This window comes from Gallus gallus, chromosome 7, assembly GCF_016699485.2.
Source record: "Gallus gallus isolate bGalGal1 chromosome 7, bGalGal1.mat.broiler.GRCg7b, whole genome shotgun sequence".
Classification (NCBI taxonomy): Eukaryota; Metazoa; Chordata; class Aves; order Galliformes; family Phasianidae; genus Gallus; species Gallus gallus.
The window spans coordinates 21,526,093-21,547,784 of record NC_052538.1 but is presented as its reverse complement, the minus strand read 5'-3'; the positions used below and the strand labels follow the sequence as shown (position 1 = coordinate 21,547,784).

The window sequence follows — 21,692 nt, the reverse complement described above, 5'->3', positions numbered from 1 at the left end:
GTGTGCAAGTGTGTGTAACAGTGTGTAACGGCGTGTAACGGTGTGCAAGTGTGTGTAACGGCGTGTAACAGCGTGCAAGCGCGTGTAACGGTGTGCAAGTGTGTGTAACAGCGTGTAGCGGCGTGCAAGCGCGTGTAACGGTGTGCAAGTGTGTGTAACAGCGTGTAGCGGCGTGCAAGCGCGTGTAACGGTGTGCAAGTGTGTGTAACAGCGTGTAATGGTGTGCAAGCACGTGTAACAGCGTGCAAGCGCGTGTAACGGTGTGCAAGTGTGTGTAACAGCGTGCAAGCACGTGTAACGGTGTGCAAGCGTGTGTAACAGCGTTCAAGTGCATGTAACGGCGTGAAAGCATGTGTAATGGCGTACAAGTGTGTGTAACAGCGTGGAAGCACGTGTAACGGTGTGCAAGTGTGTGTAACAGCGTTCAAGTGCGTGTAACGGCGTGCAAGCATGTGTAATGGCGTGTACCGGTGTGCAACAGCGTGCAAGCATGTGTACCGGCGTGCAACTGCATGCAAGCATGTGCAACAGCGTGCAAGCATGTGCAACATCGTGTAACGGCATGCAACAGCATGCAAGCGTGTGTAACAGTGTGCAAGCATGTGCAACAGCGTGTGACTGCATGCAACAGTGTGTAGCGGCGTGCAAGTGTGTAACAGCGTGCGAGCCTTTGTAACAGTGTGCAAGCGTGTGTAACAGCATGTTCCGGCGTGCAAACGCGTGTAACAGAGTGCTACAGTGGGTAAGCATGTGTAACAGTGTGTAATGGCATGCAAGCGTGTGTAACGGCATGCAACAGTGTGCAAGCATGTGTAACAGGGTGCAAGCATGTGTAACAACGTGTAACAGTGTGCAAGCGTGTGTAACCGCCTGCAACAGCGTGCGAGCATGTAATGGCATGCAACACTGTGTAACAGCGTCCAAGCGTGTGCCACTGCGTGTAACAGAGTGCAAGTATGTGTAACAGCATGTAACAGTGTGCAAAAAGCATGTAGCAGTGTGCAAGCATGTGCCACAGCATGTAACAGCGTGCAGCCATGTGCCACAGCGTGTAACAGTGTGCAAGAGTATGTAAGAGCATGTAAAAGTGTGCAAGAGTGTGTAACCATGTGTAACAGCATGTAACCGTGTGTAACAGCATGTGCAGCAGTCCATAAGCAGTTACCCACACGTACGCGTTACCTCCATTAACTGTTTCCCTGTAAATAAAACCAATGTAAGCAGTTCCGTGTTTCATTTTGCTTTATTCTTTCAGTACTAATCTTGCTGTGGGTTATTCACCTGCACTAAGGCAGCTGTGCTTGTTCAAATGAGAATTGCCAGTGATGAGACAACGTGGGTGTGATGAAACAAACATCAAATAGGATCAGAGAGGGGCCTTACACAATCGTTTACATCATTTGTAAGAATAGAATACATTTTTAGATTTTTTTTAATTACAAAAAGTATATATTATTTATATTTTGGGTAACTGGGAATTTTATCACTATTTTCCACTTTGAACTTCAGCTTCCCAACTCCAACCATCCAAATAGAAACATCGACAGAACTCGTAAATCTCCAAACAGGGATTCAGAACTATTTTCCCCCTCCCTTCTTATTGTTGTGAGAACAGGACAACGAACAACACTTTTCCTTAAGAAGTTCATTAATTTAGAAGTCATTCAGCAAAGCAATTAGCATCAAGGAAGGGGGAAGGAAGCTTTCACCATTGTGCCCAAGTACCAAATAAACAACCAAAAAGTGCTCACTTCTCTATCTGCAAACTAAAACGTCTCTTTGGCTACTCTCCTTCACTCTGCTATTTCAACAGGTACTGAAGTGATCGCTACAAGAGGTTCTCTATTATCAGTACAGATGATTAACACCTGCTTATCAAAATAGTGCAAACAGGAACCAAGGAAAGTGCTGTCCCTTTCAGTAAACTGCAGGGAAATAAGGCAGCTCAACATTATGACCTCGCAGTGTTGCTCCAGAGAAAGCAGTAGTACACTTCTTAGCACGTCAGACCAAATGTATTCCTACCTGTCGTATCACATCATTATTACTGCACAGGGGATGGATATGGTCTTTTGCATATACTCCTTCATCAAAGTAAACACCTGTCCTCTGCACTGTGCTCTGAAGAAGCTGAACAACTTCAACCACTGATCAACATATTGGTAGATGTACAAAGCTGTCTTCTCATTTTCCCTTTGTAACTTCCTTTGGAGTGCATAGATCGCATCACATATAAAAATCAAGTTTTATGTAAAATACTCAAGTAGTTTTAGCATTTACATACACAACTTAATTTACCATACATTCTTCCTCATTCCTTCCTCAGATATTTATCTTTGTTATTTCTTGGACAGATAACAGATATTCTGCTTTACGGAGTTAAGCACTTAACCATAATAAAAACCAACAGTAATACTGGAGGTGAAACTTCAGAAGGATCTCACTACAGAACATGGAACACTGTCTCTGTAATGCTCCCATCCTCAGGCACCGCGCTGCAACCAATTGTGAAATGGAGGTGGTCTTTTTTATCCAGCAGTCACACAGGTCTCATTTCAGAGTAGTTTGGAGCCATGGGATAGAATGGAATAATTCTTCCTCTAAATGCTACTCTAAGTGCACTTTTAGCAATGTTTCCATTTTTCTGCTTATGCCTAGATACTGATTTCACTGTAAACATCTCTGCTATTTGTGCTTCTAAACCTTTGTTAAAGGTGCTGTGAAAAGGAACTGAGTAATTTAAGTTACGCCACAGGATAAAACACAGCATTCATGCCTTTGCTTTCACAAGGCTGAGGCTCCTACTGTCTCGAGTTCTGCTTGTACTCACAGTCAGCCCATACGGGGCAGTTCTGGTATCTGCGCCGTGCCTTCGAGGGCTAAGATCAGTGATCTGCCAGCATGTCGCAGTGTCAGCTGTAAAATACTCTACATTTATTAATAAACTTACTCATAAACGGCATGGCTTTAGTGCAGGCTATTTTCTGTAACTCCCTGCATTCCAATCGTCTTATCTCCCCAGTATGACTTTATTATTATTATCAATTTGGGGGGAGAAAGTAACAGCATTACCTTCCTTCCCTGCAACATGAAGATTTAAATTCTAGAGGGATGGGGAAAGAATGCTTCCTTGTCTGATATCTCCTTTTTCCCCCACTTTATCAGAATTTACAACAGCTTGTTACAGAAGTTGCTACACCAAGCATTTATCCTCTCCGTGCTAGGCTCGATAATCCAACGCTAGCAGCAGCATCCTTAACACATCCAAATGGCACATCGTTGGCCTGAAGTTACTGAGTGACAATTGCACAGAGTTAGAGAATTCACGAGGCAACTCTACATGCATTCAATAAGGTGACGTTGCATGAAGTAAGTTGTCATTAATTATTTAATTAAAGACATTTTCCAGTAAGGAGATGGAAAATAGTACTCTAAATCAAAATACGTTACACAGCTCCAAAACCCTTGTACCTTTAACAACTGAGGCCAAATGCAAATGATTACCGTGGGCTTGAATAAAAATTGCACGCTTGTAGAAAGGAACGAAACTCAGCCCCCGTTAATAACCTTATCACTTTTTCAAAAAGAAGTAACAACACATCAAGTAGTACAGTCCTTACGGCTTCACACAGTGAAGTTCGTGCTGAATCTCCCAGAAGGAACAGTTTTTCCTCAATAGCCATCTTTTGTGAACACATCATCAGCTTCATCATCATTTAACCCTCTTTGGTAATGTACTGAAGAGAAGGCACTCCAGTGAAGACGCTTCTTTTTACAGATAAACCACACCAATCCCAGAACAAGGACTAAGATGACCAGCAGGGCAAAAGCTACAGCCACTCCAGTGTGATTAGAGCCTGTAACAGAAGAAAGAAACACAGTTATTGTCTAAGAGCCTTGGTAAAAATAGTATTTGCACAGGGTTAATGTTTAGGTAGCTATACACCAACGCTGTATTTACACAGATATCATTTGGCTTAAGCCAAGGCCAACTGGTTCACCAGGTTTGTAGCCTTCATTAACTGCAAGTTAGTTTCCAGTATACATTAGTCTCTGTTTATTTTTAATAATTCACTTGTTACTTTTGTAATCGTGATGTGTTGGAAGGGACCTGTGGAGGTCAAGAATACCCTACTGGTTTGCTGCACCAGAAATTCTGCACTCATTCCAAGCAAGCAATGCCATACATCCTCTCCTGTAAGTGGAGCAGTGAAAAAGAGTGTGAACAGGTGTTTCCTTTTTATGAAGTCTGTGCACTTCCAGAATGTAATATGCCCCTGGATTCTCTTCAATTGGAGGGAAATTATACCCCCCTTGGACTGAAAAAATCCCACTGAGGTCTTCCTTAGCACAACTAAGTTAAATCTGTTCCTGCACTTCTGTGAAAATGCATACAAAATCACAGAGATTCCACTGCTTCTCGGGAATTTGCTTAATGCTCAGGTAATTGTTTCCTTTCCCAGGCAGAGCAAAATGTGAGGCATTAACGTACTCCCTGAGTCTTTCTGGAGCTGTGAGACCAGTTTCAGAAGACTCCTCAAGACTGCAAACAAATATTCAGTACCTGTTTCCTCAACATTTCTCATGTGCACAAGTCTTTCTGCTCCTACCCACACAGACTCACCCATGAAAGATACCGTGTGGTAAATAGAAAAGCCACAGCAACTACTCTATGCTGGCTTTTAAGTGGAAATTTCAATCCTCTCCTTTAAATGGACAGTGGAAACACGGAGAAGCAAATTCCTACATAGTCTGTCCCCTGGTTTCTCAGTATATTGTCTTAGGCGAACGTAATTTCAGGCAGAAGAGCTACAGAAGGCTCTTGCTTAAGGCAGTCATCGAACGGTTCCTTCATGAACTGCACTTTTAGTTACTTAAAAAAGGCATCCCCCAGCAAAAAAAAAGAAAAGAAAAAGAGAAGGAGAAGAAAAAGAGAAGGAGAAGAAAAAGAGAAGGAGAAGAAAAAGAGAAGGAGAAGAAAAAGAGAAGGAGAAGAAAAAGAGAAGGAGAAGAAAAAGAGAAGGAGAAGAAAAAGAGAAGGAGAAGAAAAAGAGAAGGAGAAGAAAATCCTGAATATAGTCACCGAAACATTTAACATCTGCTAAAATCAGTGCTCACATACCTAAAGGAGCTTTACAAACCACTCTGCTTTGACTACGACTGCAGTCAACTTTGGACCACTTGCCAGTTGTGGACGTGATAACACTGCATTTTTCACTGAGTTCTGTGGTTCTGTTATCCCAATTGGCGTAATTAACTGATGAGCCATCAAGCCAGTGCAAGGTCTGACCTGTTGAGAAAAATCTGCTTAGTTATGTCACCAAAATGTTCTCTAATATTACTTGAAGGTAACTCACAGACTACTGATTTCTTTGCACTGCTATAAGAAACAGAGCTGATAATATATATCCCATATATTAAAAGCAATAAACGCAAACAACATCATTTTTAGCCACGCTTCTTCTCCAGATCCTTAGGATCTGATGTATTTGGATGGCAATGACATCACCCTTAGGTATCAGTAACAGTGTTGGAGAAAATTGATGTCACTTATTCTGATCATCTCAAATGTGCAGCGGGAAGAGATTTAATATGTGGAGAAGTCCAGAGGGCTCTGCACTGCTCAATGAGGGATGCCAACCGCAGGCAGGAGATAGCGTGGGCTGCCAATACTATACAACTATATTCTCATTTGAGGATTTATGCATTATCTTTATCTACTACGTGAAGCACCCATAACCATTGCTGCTTCTTACCTGTAGAGCTCTGAGTCAGTCCAAGCCATACTTTCCTAGTTATTAGATCATTTTTCTTTATGTGTGCGCTCACAAACGCATTTTCCTCAGCATCCCCTATGGTCAGAAGGGCTGCTGAAGGATCTAAGGGGAAGAGAAAAATGGTTAGAACTGTAGCATCGGCAGTTTTCATTGCGTTCATACACAAAGTTTTCCGCAGGAACAATTGTAATGGGAAAAGATTTGCCGATTTGGGCTTATAACATTAATCTGAAGTAACCGGCAGAAGGAAGGCAGACATCTCCCCTTCCTCAAATACAGTGTAATGTTACGCAAGACAACCTCAGGTGACTGGTTATCCTGGCAGGTCCCATAAAATAAATTGGTGTAATCTTACTGCAGCTGTGGAATACTTACATGGATGATTCCAAAAGATACATCCCTGGTTCAGAATTACTAGTTTGACAGAGAATTAGTATTTGTAGTGATATTGTGTGCCCTAATAGTATCTACAATGTATGTGCTTTGGACTATTTGGTAGGGATAGCTTTGCAAGTAGCTCATGAAAGCCTTGAATAAAAAGCACTAACAGCACTTTATTTCACATAAACCTATCTGTATAGAAATACAGCGTTTTCCTCCAAACCTTTAACTTCAAATTTCTAAATCCTCTGACAATGGGCACCTGGATTCCCCTTGCAGATATCCACGTGCCAAGAACCTTAATGAGATGTTCAAAGCTAAAACTAGCTATTATTTTTCTTAAATTAGGAGGTAGGGCTGAAAAGCTGAAGTCTAACTAGCATAGGTTCATTAGTTTTGCTTTCTAATTCTTTTGGTACAGAGGACTTATTATAGGTTGTGATGTGATAAGAGTCTAAACATACTTAGTTTCTTGCAGACTTTCTTAGCATCTTCCACGTTATATACTGAAAAATTGTAGAAAGCCATGTCAAATGCGTAACAGTGATCCTTATACTGTATCCACGGTAGTTCTCCACTGAGTTGCGAGCATCCTGAGGCTCGGCTCACTTGCTTTTGCTCCAATTGTTTCTCTGGAAAGATAAAGATATTGGAATTACTTCTGCTACAGGAGTTTGTGCAGTTTCTTTGCTGCAGTATCGGGAAAGTAAATATCAGCAAGAACTACCTGTCCTACCAGCATCCACGATTCAGTTAGCATACCTTCCTTCTTCATGTGCAGTAGATGAACTTACTTGAAAATGGATGCGATACGAGTCCCAAAGACTTGGGAACTATCTTTTTTCTTGTCTTATAGGGTGTTTCAAAGTTTGATGCGTGTTTGATACAGATTTTGATTCAGAAAGAGAGACGTGAGAGCTGATACACCACAGGTGACCAAGAGATGACCAGGATTTTCTTCAGTAGAATGGAGAGAATAAGTCTCTACCATATATTTAAAAGCATTCCATCATCCCTGATAGAAAATTCTTAAAGAAGTAACCCAACATGGTCTGTCAGCTCTAACTAAAGCATGTAAGGAGACAATACATGCGACAGCTACAGAAAATATTTTAACACATTACACTCACTGTTTGAAAAGCTATAGCAAATGGCTCCTTCAGCAACATTGGTACATTTTGCACGGTTCCAAGATCCTTTGGTATCCAACAGGACGCAGTTCTCAGTCGTATTTGAGTTTTCTAATTCCCACGGATAATAGTCAAAACTGCTTCCATCTGACCATTCAAAATTAGCTTTACTTCCCTAAGTAAAGAAAAAAAAAACCTACAGCTTTCAAGCCACTGCATATGGTTGTGGTTCAATGTCTGTCAGTCATTAGTAAGTCACGTAGCAATGGTTATCCATCAGCAAGTAATCAATTAAAATGCAAGTGCTTCATTCTCTCAATCCTCACGGAATAAACATGTAAAACAGCATTTTCCAACCAATTCTTAACACTGAAATGCTAGCTACTTCTGCCCACTGAAAAAATATGCTATCTCTAAGTTTAAACTTGCAGTGTGCCTGTATTATTCTGCGGGGAACATCTTAATTTAATCTTGCTGTTTCATTTAAGCAGTCTATCTTCCTCGATATGAATATTACTGGGCTTGCTAACTGCTGGGCTGCAGTGAGTAGAGCTGGCCAGCTCAGGATCTGTTTGCAGCATCAGCTCACGCTTCAGAAACACTGCTGGAAACCCTCGATAATGAAGACAGAGTTGTGAGAAGTGGAGGGACTCATTCAAGAGCAAAAGAGGGGCACAGACAGCATGGGTACACGTCACACTTCTGCGCTCTCTGCCAACTACCTCCCACTACCAGCTCTAGAGGCAGCCCTGGGGAGTAGTACGGGAAGCAGGGCTGGGAACACACACTCCTGGCTTCAAGGATAAAACAGAGATGGAGTAAGATCTGTAGCTGCCTCCTGGGAGAAGAGATGCACAACTTCCTAGAGGGCCTCGAAGAGTCAGTCATGACCTGCACTAAACAGGCTCCACAAATCCTTGCCCGATTCATTGTACTGTTTGCAATTCTCAAAGATTCAGAACTAGCAGTAGTGTGTCTACATACACTGCAACATACTTTAACATGCATTACATGAAAATAGCGCTTCCATGAATCCAGAATAAAAATATAGGAAAATATTTCATGTTCTGTGCAGAGAATTACTTACAAACTGCTACTGAGGTTACCAAAAGTACATACTTACATCATGAATGGACAACCCAAGCCACAGCGAATAGCCATCCTGCTTGACAATATCTTCCAGAAATAGCTGCTGTGATTCACTGTGTACACTTGCTAAATCACTCATATTTTGCTTGCATTCTCTCACTGCATCGTACCACGTTAACTTTTTCTGAAGAATTCTGTATGTTACGTCTCCGTGTGGAATAAACTCAGGCAGTGGAGGCTTGTGCTGCTGGGGTCCTATTTCAAAGAAAAAGAAGATAAGAAATCCTGAGTGTTTCAGTCACATGACTAGGAACAAATAGAAGTATTAAAATCAATCACTAACGATGCAATTCAAGAGTCAGATTGTTTAATTCAAGCCGCTTATATCATGTAAGTTATCTTCTGGTATTCTGAACACCATGAGCAGTTGATAGTAGAGTACAGCAAACACATTTGTTCTGATCTGAGTATCACAGCAGTTAGGCACAGACTGGCCCTATGCCCACAAGAGCCCATGACAGCTGTGCTATGTGTTTCAGTGGGAACAAAACCACAGCCTTGTGTATGTATGCACAGGAGGTGCTGCAGGACCAGGACCATTACGACCCTCATCCAGCAACCCAACACTTACCCCTTTCAATTTTGCAGGCGAGAATACTGTACACATTATAGTGATGAGCTTGCCAACTTTGAGAATAATTATAAATATCCCAGAAACCATCAAGATTTACACCAGCAAAAAAGCTGTTCTTCTTTATGATCGGTCTTCCCAGCCTCCAGTTATTGTAAGTCAGATAAGTTTCATCATACCACTTCAGGACTTTATCTGTGGAAAATATTGTGTACTTATCAGAACATTGGCACTACGTGCACAGATGTCATTTAGCTGTTAAGGACATTTGCAGATATTCACTTAGGAAAAAAAGAAAATCAGCAGTGCTCTAAATTACTGTGAATCGCTTCTGTATACAGTGCTAAATATGTTAGCATTACTCATCCAGGCCCCACATCCTGCTTTCCAGGGAAATCAAATCTAGACAAAACAGCACATACTGGATCTAATTATGACTCAGACAGAAAGCCTGTCCAGCTATTTTCTTCTAGAAGATAAATACAAAGATAAATGATTATTGTATGTTCGTATTCAGTGCAACTTTGCTTGCACACCGAAGCACGCAAGAAGCACTTCATGCTGCAAACTGTCTCAATCCAGTTATTACAAAGAAGGAAGAGAAAAGAAAACATTGAGCTCACCACTATCATCGTAAATGACACCCAGCCAGACCCACACAGCCAGACCGCTGAATGAGTGAAGCTGCTCAGCAACAAAATTGTTTTCTTCTTCATCTCGAACGCTCAGCACAAATGCTTCTGGGTCTGTTGAAATTTGTTTCACGTTACTTTCTCACAGATTCACCTCGCACTTATATAAATTGCCTTTTCGCTACTGTTAGTAATTACTAAGATAGGTCCAAGAAAGCGTAAAAGCAAGACAAAAGAACCAAAGGAAGAGAGGGGAAAAGATTTCTCAAAGGCGTCAGCAGCAGTGCTTGCCCTGGTTCAGGCTGGTTCAGATAAGTGAATGACTCAGCCCTGGAGATTCTTACGGGTTCTACCACTACAGCGTTTCTTGTAGTAAAAACTGTGTCTGTGTACAACATACAAATACCATCAGTCTTTCACAGTGTTCTTCATACTGTTTATCTTAATACTGCTCAAGAAAAAAGACTGAACTGAAATCAACTGATGACAAATCAGTTTATGGCAAGAGGTGTGCGCATGCATGGCAGGAGCAATTGTTTAACATAAGAGGGAAGCTTTTAAGTATCTGCTTCATTCAGGGCAGACAGGAAAAGAGTGCCTTCCTGAACTGGGCTGTTCTGAGCCTGTTTGCTTTGTTCACCCAGTGTTCACAGAAGAAGGAAGATGAAAAACAAAGGAGATGCGAATGAAAATCCAGAATGCTGCAAAGGGCAAAACAATTAACTCAAACTATTTTAAATCTGCTGATTTTATATATATAAAAAAAAGAACAGGCATTTTCCATTTATTAAAGTCCTCAGAATTCAGTTACTCCTAATCACTTCCCCCTCAAACACTTCTAATCAGAGCAGTGCAAGCACAAACACCATCGGGCAGTGCAGCACCGCTACACACTCGCAAATGCTGCAGCCTCCCTGATTGCTGACTTTGCTGCCCTTTTAAGACAGCAACTCAGATCTGTAACTCATCTCCCCTAAGCCGGTATGCCTTTAATACCCATAGTATGAACAAATACTTACTCATTTTCTTGCATAAATGATGAGCTTCTTGAGACTTCATTTCTCGCCATCTATTTTTTGTTATCATAAAAGTGTAACAATTGTTTCTGAATGATATCCAGGGTGTATTTTTAATCTTATGCGGGCACTTAACTTGTGTTACTTGTTCTTTTTCATCCTTCTCTGAGGAAGGGAAGGAAAACAATCAGGACATGACCTTATTTTAACAATTAATCAAACAAACAACAACTTTCAGGCAGCATTCACAAACACGCAGGAAAAATAGAAATGCACCCTGTAAAATAGAAATTACACCCTGTAAGTGTGCAATATGTTGCTGCTCTGAGTTTCTTCATGGCAGTGAAGTGATTTGTTTGTGGTTTGACTTATTTCTTTATGCAACAAAAACAGCAGTAAGCGTTATAGGTGCCATAGCTGGCAACACATCCCAGTTCTACGGGTTTATCTAATACTCAGTAGGTGAGAATAATTCTTCTTGCAGCTGCTGCAAGCGAGAGGCACCAAATAATTAGGGATGCCATAACACCAAGTATATTGCTGTGACTCAGGATGTACAGCAACGGCTTAACTGTGTCTTCTCCCTGAATAAACAGAAGTATATAATGGTTTCATTGGGAATACATCTGTGACAATCTCTGAGATCTTTTCCTTTTTGAGAAAGCGGTCATGCTACATACATATCCCACCCCAAAGCCATTCTGCTATAATATGTGCATACTTAGAACATTGAGAACATTTAGAATATCTTCAGCTTATGTGAACTGAAGATGACTTTGTTGTACACCTTTTTATTTGGCATCTACCTGCTGCCTTCCTCCTCAATACCATATGTCTCCGTCCCTGTATAGACTTCAGCCACATAAGAGATTTCTGGAGGTCTCGATATTAAGATGTTAACAGGACAGAGTTAGCGGAATCTTCTATACGTAAGTGGGAGAGGTGAATGTACCACAGTCTTATGGAAATAGTGCAGCTGGGATCACCAGTTGATGATATAAAAGCTACAGTCTGGCCCAAAGCATTCATGCTGAATTCACTTGTAAGGAACTTGTGGATTAGGATCAACAGGTGTTAACTGTGAGACAAAAGGCAGCTTTTGGAAGTCCTGTGCTCAGATACGTACTTTCTGATGAGTAGCAAATAGCACCTCGATTTTCAGAGTAGCAGTCAGAAGTTTTCCAGAAGCCATCAGTATCCAAATACACGCACTCTTCGCTTGTCTCTTCATCATCTTCAGACCAGCGACTGAAGCTTACATGTTTCCCATCCAACCAGCCGTAATGTTTTCCACCCTGATATTGTTAAGTGAAAGGGATGAGATTGCTTAGTAAAAAAAAAAATATATATATATATAGAAATATATATATGGTACAGAAAACATGATAAAGTATTTATGTTGTCCAGAAAGCGCTGAACGGATGGCACTCACAGTGTCTGCCTCTGCTGTGAACTCCTCAAGGTTTGCCTAATTTCACAGTTTGATTGTTACTTTAATCATTATTTTAATCAAGAAAATAAGTTAGTTGAATTAGACAGCAAATTTTTTGTTTAACTACGTTATGGAGGAAGGCCTGGCTAAGAGATGTCCAAATTATATCGTGTGCACCTGTAAATCAATGATAAAATTACCTCATCTTGGAAAACCGATAACATCTGAAAAGAAGGCCCAGTCCCAGTTTTCTCCACAGTGAGTTGAAAGTAATCTATGAGGTATTTAACTCATTTAATAAACGAGATATGTTTCTACCCTGAAGGATGCAGGAGGAATAAGAACACGTACAGCAATCAGCCTATCCTTTAAGAACCCTACATTTAAAGTGCTCTGGAAATCCCCCTCACGCTTTGTAATTTAATTTCCTTTGTATTTTTTGTGTGCAAGATTCCAGCACTGGAATAACGAGCTCTGTTGACCAGTTTCATTAGAATTTGTTTTCATTTGACTTTTTAATTGTGCCCAAACAACAGAGTGTTGCAATATTGAAAAGCTACTGCATGTCTGAGCTGTACGCAGCAAAATGAATCATTTGATCTTCACTTGCAGATAAAGGTTCAAAACAGGAGGGAAAGTTGTTCTGGTCTCTCCATCAAGATCAAATGCCTGTTTCCTTTTAAAAAAATATTCTTCATGAAGTATACACCCAAAGTTCTATTTTCCCCCTGCTTTGCCTAGAATATTCAGCAGCCCATTACTGACACAGGAAAATCGTAACAGCACAGATGCCAAATGAGTACCATCAGCCTTTATGGTGAGGCACTTTTCAAACCTCTTTTAACATTTTTCTTGGAGTTATCTCAAGACTAAAGTGTTGGACAAAACCCAACAACTCTGTAATCAAGTCAACCCATTTCAGTAACAGCTAAGGAAGCCCTCCATGCACACCAGAGATCTCCAGGAGGCTCTCTGGATAATAAACATAAAGCAATAAAGCAGAACCTAACAAAAACTTGGTCCATTACTTCACATTATTTAAGTCAAATATCTCCAGAAGCATTCAGTGATCCCTTTTGGGTTTTGTTACTTCCAGATTCTCCCTTTTGAACTGATTTTGAGTTATCTTTTTACAGTGGTACTATCAACAGTGGTGATGACATCAAATGGCAGTACCAACTTCATTCATTAACAGAAGAGACAAAGGTAATTCCACAACCTGTGTTGCTGCTACCTACAATATATCCTTTCATGGTAAAATGTTTTAAGAGAGTCTCTTCATCTATCCATTCAGCATAGTCCAACAACCCACCATGTAACTTGGAGAACTGAAGATTTAGAACATTAATCTTGAGACCCTCCAGGTCATTATCACTAACTTAAAAGCTATCCCCAAACTCATTTCTGCATTTCTTTATCCCAGTTGCTATTTCATACAACTTTAAAAACAACCGTAAGCCACAATACAAGGGGATAATAAAACTTACATCTCTGCTGAAGAGTCCAATCCACAGCGGGTAGTCATGAAGGGCAGCCTGAACAGCGAGAGAAGCCTGCTGGAACTGATCTGTGATGCTAACCAGCTGCATCTTCTGACCTATGCATGCAGCCATTGCATCATTCCAGGTCAGATTGTTCAGGATTAGTTTATATTGCACATTATGATAGCTAAACGTGTCATTGAGGACTTGCTCTGTCTGGTTATCAGCAGCTCCTATACCTAAACAAGAAATCCAGTTAGTGGGTAGCTAACCTATGAAACACATTCCAGTTTCTCTGCAACACACAGAAAAACCTGTCTGAATTCTTCCTGGAAAAAAAAAAATATCAAAAAATATTTTCCTAGGCAGCACATTATACTCATGATTTTAGTTAGGAGCAAATGCCTTTGACACTTCAGATAGAGAACATACACAAATCCAGGAAGGGTTATTTTCAGCCAATCTATTTTTGAATCTCCTTCAATCTGGCTTCACATACTTTTCTATTTATTTTTATGTAACTGCTAAATAATGTTAGAAATTTTATTTACTGAAGGGAAAAAAGCCCACGTCTTTTGTAACTTTAGTTAAATACAGCAATGGAAAAATGACTGCTCTCTGCTGCTGTTATACTTGATTCATTCATCTCTATGGAGCCCATGAATTTATGTGTATGTGAATCCAATGGGCCATAAAACTCATCTGTGCAGCTCTTACAGCATACTGCAGAGTCCCAGAGTTCTTTATTGCCATCCATTGATACAGGGAGAATTTATTTTTTCTCCATGTGCACTGAACTAATTACAGAAGACCTACCTCGCACAGGGAGGAGTGTAACTCCCTGTTTGTGTTTTAAGTACTGAGTCTTATCACAGTTATCAGCATCATACTGAAGGCAGACAGCTCAGTGATGCGTTGCAATTGCAGGTAATAAAAGATGCAAACATTTCCGCGGGTGGTAAATTAAAGCATTCAAAGCTGGTAGCCCCTCAAAATTGGTACGCAACCAAAAATAAGCTGACTCTCCAAAAGGCAGAAAAAGACTGACACTGAAGGCATGTCAAGCAAAAAAAGGCTCACTGAGAAAAAACTCCACTCATAATAGCATAAAAATGGCTAATTGATAGGCTGACAGGGCCATTTTTCAAAACATAAGAACAGAGAAACATCATAGAAATCTGATATTTATGCACTATTTACAGCTTTCAGTAAGCCATAGAAGTGACAAGGCTGAAACAGACTGTTCGCATGTTGTTTGTGTCTGCTGCCAAATGCTTTCACTTAATATACAGCTTCCAAATAAGAACCATGGAACCAAAACTGTCATCACATATCAAGGGCTATCCAAAGTGGAAACAAGTTAGTAGGGAAAATGTTCATTTCTGAAAGAGGAAATAAGAAATTGCTCATTATGAACATCTCGAGAAGTTGTGCAAATCAATCACGCCAAGACTTCCACGGAACCTGAAGTTATCTTTCTCCCTACAGAATGAAGCTCAAGGCAACAGGGACTGGTCTCACAGCTGTCCCTGCAATATTCTGAGGTCCATTCCAATCTGAATCATCTTAAGATCTGTATCACCAATGACCAGGACAGATACATACCTTGACAGTCCCAAACCTTCTCTCATAACAACTTCCACAGCTCTGGTTAGGAGGAAGTGCATGACGTTTTGGTTAGCCCAGGCTGACAACACACTGATCTACATAGACATATCACCAACTTTCTTTTAATTGAAAATTCGTTTTCCATTTTCTGTGACTACAACTCACCTAGCAAAGCTTTGAATTCAAACGCTTAGTATTTCTGAAGTATTTGGCACTGGAATGAAAAATATTTTTGAGGGGATATAAATCACTTTGCCTACCTGAGAAATAAGAAGGTGGTCATTTTCTTGGGTGTTCATTTTGCACAACTTCTTTTTCTTTCTTTCTTTTTTTTTTTTTTTTAAGGAAGACAGCATGTTAGTTATTTAAGAGGATTATTTACATAGCGGAACATACTCAGAAGTGAGCATGCTGAATATCAGCCCATAGCAGTAATTAATGCAAGAGTAGGTACATATGTTTGATCCAGTTCCAGTACACGGTGCTGACCAACCTGCACAGCTGTATTAGAATATTATTCTAAGTTCAGATTTGCAAGGGTTGCTCTGGGGAGACCGATCTCTAGCTTCATGAGTACACGATGCTTCTTATTCTGATAGTGCTAAGAATCACAGATGCTTAAGTTGGATGGAAGTATTGTGAGATTTTTCCCCTGATTTCACTTCTGCCGGTTCTACAGAGGAGGAAGGAATCGCTTGTTCCAGCCCCTGATAAACGTGGCATCAATACCCACAGAATGTTGAAACTACGATAGGCTTAAGCATGATTTCAGTGAAACCACACAGTCAGTGTCTCAAGAAAACAGATACCTTTGGAACTGGGCAATGAAAATAAAAGGGAAAACTCTAAATAGTTGAAAAAAAAAAAAAGATTTCCCCAGACCAGCCTTCACACTTGATCTGCTCATTGTCTATAGGCATCTTGCTCTGCAATGATTTACACGTACTAAAAAGTCTCCCGGCACACGTGTCTTAACAGCAAGCTCTGGCTCTAATTTATTTTGGCTCTCCAGACTTACCTATAGGACGCTGGCATATACCCAAGAAGTGCCTGTCAGCGCAAGCAGTGAAATTCCATGTTCCAACATAGTGAGACTTGGGATCATTGAGGATTACACCACACTGATTGTTAAATTCTTCATCAAACAGCTGAAAACCAGAGATACACTTATCAGACTATAATAAGGTATAAACATACTTGTGTAGAGAACATAAAGCTAGGAGAACATGATCTGTCTGAACTTGTTTAAGAACTTTCAAAGGAGTGGTGTAATACAGTCCGCCTATTTTACAAACACTACCAGGTGCTTGGCCTCAAAAAGAATTTGTAAGGTAGATATGGGGGAAGAACATGAAATTAATGCTTAAAAAAAATAATTCTTAACATAAATCTTGTTTGCGGGTGTGATTCCACTACATTTATTATGCTTCACCATGGTAGAACAGCAAACCAAATACGAATGTATGATGGTTACAGATACATTCTAAAGTGAACCAATAATTATTGATGGCATCTTTTTGATGACTATATTTACATAGTCTATAAATTACCGATAGCAATTACAGGTGAGTCATTAAACAGTTGTTTGGATTTTCTTCCTTCACCTTTCAGTGTTTTGTATTTCAATTGAGAAGACATCATTCAAATAAAGGTCCAAAGAAACAGAATTCCACTGCTGTCAGCCACTCTGTTTGCCAATTAAAGTCACCATTTGGTGGAATCAGTCTGGTTTTTGATTTGTTTCTTTTGGATTTTTCTTTTTCTTTTGATACAACCAATATTCAAAATTCCATTACTCAACAGTCCAAGGAAATCTAATAGTCCAAAGTCAGAACTTACATCCAGTGGAATCTTTCTCAGTCTTCCTGTCAGGAGTGGGTGAAAGTTACTATATAACAGTCTGCTCTCATCTATCCACTTGTTTTCTCTCGTGCTGAACAAAAACTGCAAACCAATCCAAATATCTCTTGGCATTTGAGGAAGCAAGGATGTTATAAAATCTGTTGGGCAAAATAGTAAACGTACATACTGTAGTTCAGACAACAGCAGCAAACACTTGAAAAACACTTTGCATTAATAAGGAAACACAGCTCCATTTTAATTAGCTTCATTTTCCTAGACCTTTGAGATTTTCAAATGCTCACCATCCTCTCATTTCATAATCAACCCCAGGGGTGTTATCTTTTATCTGAATGGAGCAGACTATTGGTATTTGTCCTCCAAATCTTTAGATGAGGAGCAAGTAGTGTATTTAACTTGGCTTCCAGTACCTTCTATCCTTGCACTTACAGAAGATTTCAGAAGCTGCTTTTCCACAAGTCTGCAAGGTTTTCTATTGCCTCCCTGTGGAAGAATTTCCTCCTGTCCTCTCTGAACTGATGGAGGAAGTAATACCTCCCATCTAGAAAGATGGGAGACGTACTCCATAAAGCAGAACCATTTCTTGGATTCTAGCAGTTTGCCTACCCCACCAAAGTGGGTTGGATTGGACAAAGGAAGCCAGGATTAGATGGAAAAAAAATTCAGCCAAGAAAACCTTAAAGCTCAGACCCCTCTTACTGAGTGTTTTGGAATGATATGATGGCCTTCAGTGAACCTCCAGGCACCAAAGGCATTCGCTGAGCTTGTCTAGATTAGGAAGACAAATTGAAGCTGCGTAATTAGCTACTGCTGACGTGTTTCACCTCCTGGCCAAATGCCAGGCTGGCCTCAGCCTATTTTCTGAACTAGACAAACCCATGGAGGATTTACATGCCAGAACTAGCTACCTCCTAAGGCCACTGAAGAAGCCCACAGAAAGAAACACGCTTCATTAAGATAGCGCCTTCATTCCACATATGTGGATTTTGCAATTGAGGGGTTGGTGATGGGACACAACAACAACTACGGCCTTCGGAGCACAAAGAACACAGCGCCAGTAATGTTTTTAACTTGCAACGCAAAACATGGGAGTATCTCATCTTTTATTCTTATTTTTTTTACAACAGGTTAAGTTAAAATGCTTGCTGACCATATTTGCATCTTAGATTTCTAGCACAGCAAACATTAGAGTATGCAATTTTAACCTCATCTTGGATTTTTAGAATGCCCCTGGTGCACCTTAAAAGAAGCAAGAGATTTTATGCTCTAGCTCTTAAGCAGAACTATGCTGAGTTTGGAAGAGAAGCTGCGTGTCACAAGTGCCCCCAGCTCACCGCACCTTGCTCAGCTTGACTTGAGATGCATGGAAGAGAGCCTCCAAAAGTTACACACTTCTCATTCGCTGCATTGAATGTTAAATACTCAGATTTCATCTTTAGGAAGCACTGCAAAAGAAACATAACACAATTTTCTTTGTGCTATTGCTTCCTAAGAAGTAACTGATAAGAAAACCAACCTTAAAATCTCACTTTATGTCCTGTAGTAAAATGTAATTACTTTTCCTCAGAAAGGGAACCGCTATCAGCTGCATGCCCTCCTGGTTATATTAACAGAATAACTAAATATAAAAATGACCAACAGTCTCACTGAGTAGTCCCTCATTCATTGAGGATCACAGTTCAGTAATTTTTAATTGGCTACATCATGATCATGTAGTGTTTTAAGAAAGAATTCATACCGTGCGTTAACATGAAAGCCAATTTCTTTTATTGTCATGTACTATCTTCTGGGAAAAACAACTTGGGAACTCAAAAGGTATACGCTGCAATGGTTTGATATAAAATGGCAAACGTTGGCACAGTGTAATGCGCCAGATTCGATGCGCACTCCTTTTTATGTACAGAGAACAGCAGCAAGCCACAAAAGAGGAATCACAACCTCACTAAGATTTCAAACGACTGCCTTGCAACACAGAATTGAAATTTACTATAGTACGGCTTCTGACTTCTGGTTGGTTCCTTATGAGAAAGCTTTTCCTAATTCCTAATCAAGTGAAATCCCTAAAGTGGCTTGCGAAGCAGACTGTCTGTCAGCTTGCTGGCTGCGTATTATTACTCATCAAGAGAATCAAGATGTTTCAGCCACAGAAATCTTATCCTCTTCTTTTCTAATCCTTCTCTTTCTTAAAAGCACAGCCCAAGATTAGACAATAAAACCAAAGTTCTTGGACCTCACCACGTGGTGAGGGGAAAACGAAAATCCTAAAATTACTGCTTTGAAAATAAGCAGCAGCATTTCCACATACGCAACAGAGAACTGGAGGGGATCATTTAAAATCACTGCACGTAGTTTCCAAAAGCAATCCCACAGCTCATTCCCAAACATACTTCATTTTCTCTTTTAGTGGGGCGCTCCAGCTTGCTCATCTACAAAAGACAGAACTGTATGATTTCTGTACCTTATTCCGAAATCGAAGCCAACCCTTGGGGCAACCTCCTGTGACCGGGCGGTAACTGGGATCGTGTTTCTCCAGCAAGGAGGCATTATTCTTCTCACAAATGAAGGGCAGCTTCATGTTACAGTTCACTGGGTAGTCTGTGAAAAAGGAAGTTTTGAAGAACAGTTATGATAATTTCTACCGTGCCATAACTTACATACTTTGACATGAGAAAGGCCATTCTGAAGCAAAGTCCTTTTCAGTACAGCCATACTGAAGTACAAAGCAATATAAAGCTTGAAAAGTAACAGCAGAGCAAAAGACAAATGTAAACGCTTTATATATATCAGACAATAACATATTATTCTTACAGATCCAGATTCTGATCTCTTATTTTGAGGTGCAACACTTCACGTAAGTGGAGATAACTTCAACAGAAAAAAGTTGGATTTAAAAAAAAGATTTTGAATGAGGACTAATTGCATTTTCTAGCACAAAAGGTGCATGCTCTAAAATCCATTAAAGCAAAAAAAAAAAAAAAAAATTACTGAGAGTCTGCCCTGTGCTACTGCTTTCCATTATCCCAAAATTAACCAGACTGGCCTCCTAGTTAAGAAGATTTTTTGGTTAGCAGGGATGAAAACAGGTCAGCAGTATATAACAGAAAAATACGCTTTGAAGTGGAAATGATAATAGATGGGGTAACTATTCAGTATCCAGGTCACAATTTTTTCCCCAGTATGAAGCACTGCTGATGGCAAACAGCTCCAGGTACTGCAAGGCAGGCATTTCCACTGCTTTGTTTATCTCTTCCAGGAGAACTCCACTACATAATGAAATGTACATCTCTAGCTGCACATGCAGCAGGTATTCAGTCAAGCTACTCTAACACTTCATTTTCAGAAATTAGAATACATCGAGTATACACAAAAAGGAAAGCAGCCAAAAAAAAAGATTTCACCTAATTAATTAATTTAGGCTACAAAAGGAGTTAACAATCAATCATTGCTACTGATTAAAAAAAATTGTTTTCTGAGTTCACCTTTCCCTCTGGTTATCACAAAATATTTTCATGGCTTCTCCCCAGAACAACAAATAAATGATTCAAAATTAAATCAGATTATTGCCAAGAAGATATTTGCTCCTAATTCAGCATCAGTTTGTATTGTGTATCAGAGTTTCAGCAGAACAGTAATTACTTCATAGCAATGACTACAAGGGCAGAAGAATAGAAACAAGCGTACCTCTATACCAGCTCTTCCTAGAAACATACCAGCAGTCCCTCAGGGATCGATCATGGAAGCGTGGAAATAACTGTAAACTGGATACAAACATTTCAGAGTCAATCTCCAATCCACTGTGAGCTTCAAGTGGAAACTCTGATAGCAACAGAGCCAGTGCATACAAAAATCTGGGCTGAGAACTGTTTCTAGGACATGCCCTACAACACTGGAAAGGACATGGGAAGGAACCAGACCAGGAACAAATATTTGGTAGGTTCAGCAGTTATGTGGCAGTACCATGCCCAAATAAAGGAGATGCGCACAACAAGGGTGGATTATTCACTGCATTGCTACAGCATTATGGAAAGCTAAGATTGTGCTTGTAAGAAGCCTACGATCCTTTGCGGCAGCCTTGCACACTGCAGCCTGTGCTGTGAGGCTTCCCAGCTCTACAGGACTATAGCATAAGTTCTCCCCAACGTTACCTAACTGGGTCAAGCTTAGAATAAGGCAGTGTTCTACATACGGTGAATGATAGCTGTAGCCGTAATCAATAAACTTCAGCCACCACTTCTGTTCACTGTTTGATAACTGTGGAGAGAAAAAAAAAAGAAGGTAATTTTACAGATTACGGAAACAGATCTCCAGACTCCCATCATCAATAAATCAATGGCAAAATTCACTTGATTTAAGATATTTGTTTGTTATTAAATGTATGAGGTTTAGAATTCAAGAATAGAAAAGGATACAGTCAGATATGAATGTGCCAAAATAATGGACGCCTGCACCTGCTATTGAAAAAAAGCCCATATTTTCCACTGTGAGGAACAAAGCTAAGAGTTCTGCAAGGTTTCTCACGAGTACATGCTGGAAACATCACTCCTGCAAAATTCAGAGCAGCAATGCTACCAAACAACCAGGACACGGCTGCAAGCAGCCCAAAGCAGACGTGGTTTCACGGGACCTTACACAGAGTAATTCTGTGCTTCCAGCAG

General features: G+C 40.2%; 1 protein-coding gene across 13 annotated transcripts in view; it reads right to left on the bottom strand.

Annotated features, from left to right (window-relative positions):
• Positions 1–1,224: 1,224 nt before the first annotated feature.
• LY75 (lymphocyte antigen 75) overlaps positions 1,225–21,692 on the bottom strand; it is a 55,760-nt gene continuing 35,292 nt past the window's right edge. For all 13 annotated transcript variants that reach the window (XM_046943618.1, XM_046943619.1, XM_046943620.1 and 10 more), the window contains 17 exons: positions 21,224–21,288; positions 20,719–20,795; positions 19,496–19,632; positions 18,377–18,482; positions 17,017–17,177; positions 16,196–16,325; positions 13,576–13,808; positions 11,783–11,951; positions 10,660–10,821; positions 9,632–9,754; positions 9,009–9,203; positions 8,412–8,632; positions 7,289–7,463; positions 6,623–6,790; positions 5,757–5,879; positions 5,123–5,290; positions 1,225–3,857 (listed from right to left, as the gene is read on the bottom strand). In XM_046943618.1, coding sequence (XP_046799574.1) covers positions 3,673–3,857; positions 5,123–5,290; positions 5,757–5,879; positions 6,623–6,790; positions 7,289–7,463; positions 8,412–8,632; positions 9,009–9,203; positions 9,632–9,754; positions 10,660–10,821; positions 11,783–11,951; positions 13,576–13,808; positions 16,196–16,325; positions 17,017–17,177; positions 18,377–18,482; positions 19,496–19,632; positions 20,719–20,795; positions 21,224–21,288 — 2,598 coding nt within the window. In that variant the 3' untranslated portion in view covers positions 1,225–3,672. The remainder of the gene's footprint in view (positions 3,858–5,122; positions 5,291–5,756; positions 5,880–6,622; positions 6,791–7,288; positions 7,464–8,411; positions 8,633–9,008; positions 9,204–9,631; positions 9,755–10,659; positions 10,822–11,782; positions 11,952–13,575; positions 13,809–16,195; positions 16,326–17,016; positions 17,178–18,376; positions 18,483–19,495; positions 19,633–20,718; positions 20,796–21,223; positions 21,289–21,692) is intronic.